Here is a 3,378-nt window from a genome sequence, read left to right as displayed (position 1 = left end):
ACTCCCCTTTGTCTCTTGACTTCGTTTTGACTATCCTTTAGCTCTTGACTTCATTTTGGTTTCCTTTTTGACTCCCTTTTTCACTCCTTTTTTACTCCCTTTTTACTCGCTTTTTGACTCACTTTTTGCCTCGCTTTTTGACTTCCTTTTTGACTCCCTTTTTGACTCCCCTCTTGCCCATATCTGACACCCCATTTTGCCCCCTTACGCTACCTCCCTTATACGAAAGGCCGCTCTTTACAACCCCGTCTCCCCCTCCTACAGGAAAACTTCTGGAAGGCTTCGGAGGATATGACGCAGCTGAACCGACTCGGGGGCGAAGTGAACATCACGGTGCACGAGCCCTCAGCCTCCGCCCCCCTCCAGGCTGACGAGGAGAAGAACGACAACTTCGTGGACGTGAAGTTGCACAGCGCGTGGGCCGTCGTGCACATCCGCTACGGCACCACAGTCGTCCAGGAGAAGAAGAGGTTGCTCAAGCACGCCAAGAAGGTGAGGCGGGGAGTGGTGGCGCTTGCTGTGGTGGTGCTGGTAGGGGTAGGAGTAGTGGGTATTGTAGTAATAGTTGTGGTAGTTGTTGCGGTGGTGCTGGTAGGGGTAGGAGTATTAGTAAATGTAGTAGTAGTAGCAGTAGTTGTGGTGGAGGTGGTAGGGGTAGTGGTAGTGGTAGTGGGATAGTAGTAGTGGTATTGGGAGTAGTAGTGATAGTGGTGAAAGTAATTGTAATAGTAACAGTAATAATATTAGTATATGATTAATATTAGTATAATAGGAATAGTAGCAGTAGTGGTAATGGCAGTAGTAGTTGGTGGTAGTGCTGGTGACATGGGTATGAGGAGAGTATTGAAGGATATCAATGTTTAATAACAAAAATGTTACATTAAATAGTAGCATCTAATGCCATTGAACATATATATTAGCTGTTAATCCTACATTCCCTTTTACTCATACGAGAGAAGCTCGTTTGTAGCCCCCCCCCCCCCCCTGTTTGCCCATGTTGTAACCCCTTGGCCGCCAGGTGGCGATCCGGCGCGCGTGGTCGGAGGAGCGCGAGCGGCTGTCGTCCGGCCTCCCCGGCTCCGTCGAGTGGTCGTCGAGCGAGACCGAGGAGCTCCTCTCCCGCGGCTCCGTCAGCAGCTACACCGCCAAATACCTGTACCCGCCCGAGGAGTATCCGGCCCTGCTTGACGACCCCACGAACGTCCGCTTCTTCAGGAACACGAAGCGGACCAGACGGAACTCGAAGACGCGCCGCTCCCACCGCTGCCGCAAGTGGTGGCGCGGGCTGTGCTAGACCACGTGGAGCTCTCCCTCCGCGCCCCTCCCCTTCCCCCTGCTCCCTCCTCCCCTCGCCGCGATGGGCGCCGCGCGGGGGCGAGCGAGAGAAAGAGAGGGAGAGAGACGGAGGGAGAGAAGGGAGAGAAAGAGAGAGGAGGAGCACGTGCCACGCGAACTTTACCGCTCATTTCGTCCTAGTTTTTCGACTCTTAAAGGGTGTTGGAAAGAGGAAGAGGAAGGTCCTCGACAGGCGGCTCCTGGCGACGCTGTGGTGGCCGGCGATGGATTTTTTAAAAGGAGATTTTGCCTGGATTATATTTCTTCTTAATTTTCTCTTCGGCCTAAGAGATTGAAAGAAATGCATTTGAAACTTTTTTGTCAGTATATTAAAGCGATCTCTCTTTTCTCTTAGCTTGATGGACTCTTTCGACTAGAGCTCTCCAGGTGTGTTTGTGTAATTGACATGTTGTGTGATCATTTGTAAATATTAAACGAGGAAGTTTTTTGCGTCGGAGAATCGAGTCCCATGGCCGAATGGAATACGGCAGAGTCTAACATTCCGTGTATTGAAGTGGCATTATTTTACGGCATTTGATGATAAACCTTAATGGCATTCTGAGGGCATAGGGCACTTTGTAACAAGTAGCCCGTGCAATGCGCACCTTTCTGGCACTGCGAGACTGTACTTTGCACAAGGAACGGACAATGAAAATGTCGCTTTGCTTGAGTGGAAGCAGAAGGTCAGAACAACGAAATGCTATTTAAGAGAAAAAAAGGATGAATACATATATAGATAAATGAATAAAGTGTAAGAAGATATTTATATGTGATATTCACGAGTCCGTGTGATAGAGTTACCGCCACTTTGATTATTTAATGTCTGCATTTACAAGTGATCGTCGTGTTTGTGTACATGATAAGCACATGTACAAAGTGCGTGCAGTACATCAGGAAAGGACCAGTTTATGACGTCTCTGGACCGGGAAGGTACCAGTGCTACATGTAGTGCACGTGCAGTGATTGCAAATTATCTACACTACAGTGGTTTGTAAGTGGTTTGTAAGTGCGTTGGCACTGGAAGTGCCACAAGGGGTCAGTCAGTGTTGGTGCATTACTTCCGGCCTGTGTGCCGGCTCTTGGTTTGCTAGATATCGCACAGTCAACTTTAAAGAAAAAAAAGGACATGCGGTATATCCATGTTGCATTTCACGCACTGAGTGTTGCAAGATTTGCTAAACGAATTACTAGTATTTAGGAGAGTGATTCCAGTGCACATCCTCGCCTGACGAAGGCAGGTTGGTCCCCTGTCAACCCTCACCGTAGAGAAGGAGATCTCAAAGAGCTTTTCACAGTAGTACTTATGTACATACATAAATGTACGTACATATATACACACGAGCAGATACATACATACACATAAACTTATATGTATACATGTATACGTACATATATACATACACACATATGTACATACATAACATGCATTTTAAAATGCATATGAATGCAGGTAAATGAGCATGCGTTAACGCGCGTTAAAACACACACACACACACACACACACACACACACACACACACACACACACACACACACACACACACACACACACACACATTCAGGCACAGACTCACGTACACATTCACGCACGCACACACATACACACACGGAAATCGATGTATTTGTATGTTTACATGTAATTATGCATGCATATAAATGTATATATTTATGTATGCATATAAATGTATGTACGGTGTGCTGTAAGCACGTAATTATGTGTGTATATGTAAATCGTTCGCAGAAACTAGTAGGATCCCAGAATACTAGTAAGTTTCAGCCGGTAGAATCCGCCAGGTGATGAACCGGTACTTTCTCTAGTGACGGGCGGTACTTCTGCCTAGTGTTTACACCACCGGTACCTCTCTGTTATGAAAGAAAGATGCGTGAGAGGAGACAGAAGATAAGAGAGACTGACCTTACGTGATCTCTTTTATTTAAGCAGCTGGTGTCTGGAAGGAAGAAATGTTTTTTTTTTTTTTTTTTTTTTTTTTTTAGAAAATTGCCGATTTGGTCTTGGGAAAAAGAAAAAAGAGAAATTTGAGT

General features: G+C 46.3%; 1 protein-coding gene across 1 annotated transcript in view; it reads left to right on the top strand.

The window, feature by feature from the left end:
* The window catches only part of LOC119597940 (teneurin-a-like), a 56,279-nt gene extending 53,441 nt beyond the window's left edge, over positions 1–2,838 (top strand). Inside the window, exons 16-17 of the mRNA XM_037947608.1 lie at positions 265–492; positions 1,019–2,838. Of these exons, the coding sequence (XP_037803536.1) occupies positions 265–492; positions 1,019–1,294 (504 nt within the window). The 3' untranslated portion in view covers positions 1,295–2,838. The remainder of the gene's footprint in view (positions 1–264; positions 493–1,018) is intronic.
* The last annotated feature ends 540 nt before the right edge of the window (positions 2,839–3,378 follow it).

The sequence above is a fragment of the Penaeus monodon genome, chromosome 40 (genome assembly GCF_015228065.2).
Source record: "Penaeus monodon isolate SGIC_2016 chromosome 40, NSTDA_Pmon_1, whole genome shotgun sequence".
In the NCBI taxonomy this organism is placed as follows: domain Eukaryota; kingdom Metazoa; phylum Arthropoda; class Malacostraca; order Decapoda; family Penaeidae; genus Penaeus; species Penaeus monodon.
The sequence above is the reverse complement of the archived record's forward strand: the minus strand, read 5'-3'. Positions and strand labels throughout refer to the sequence as shown.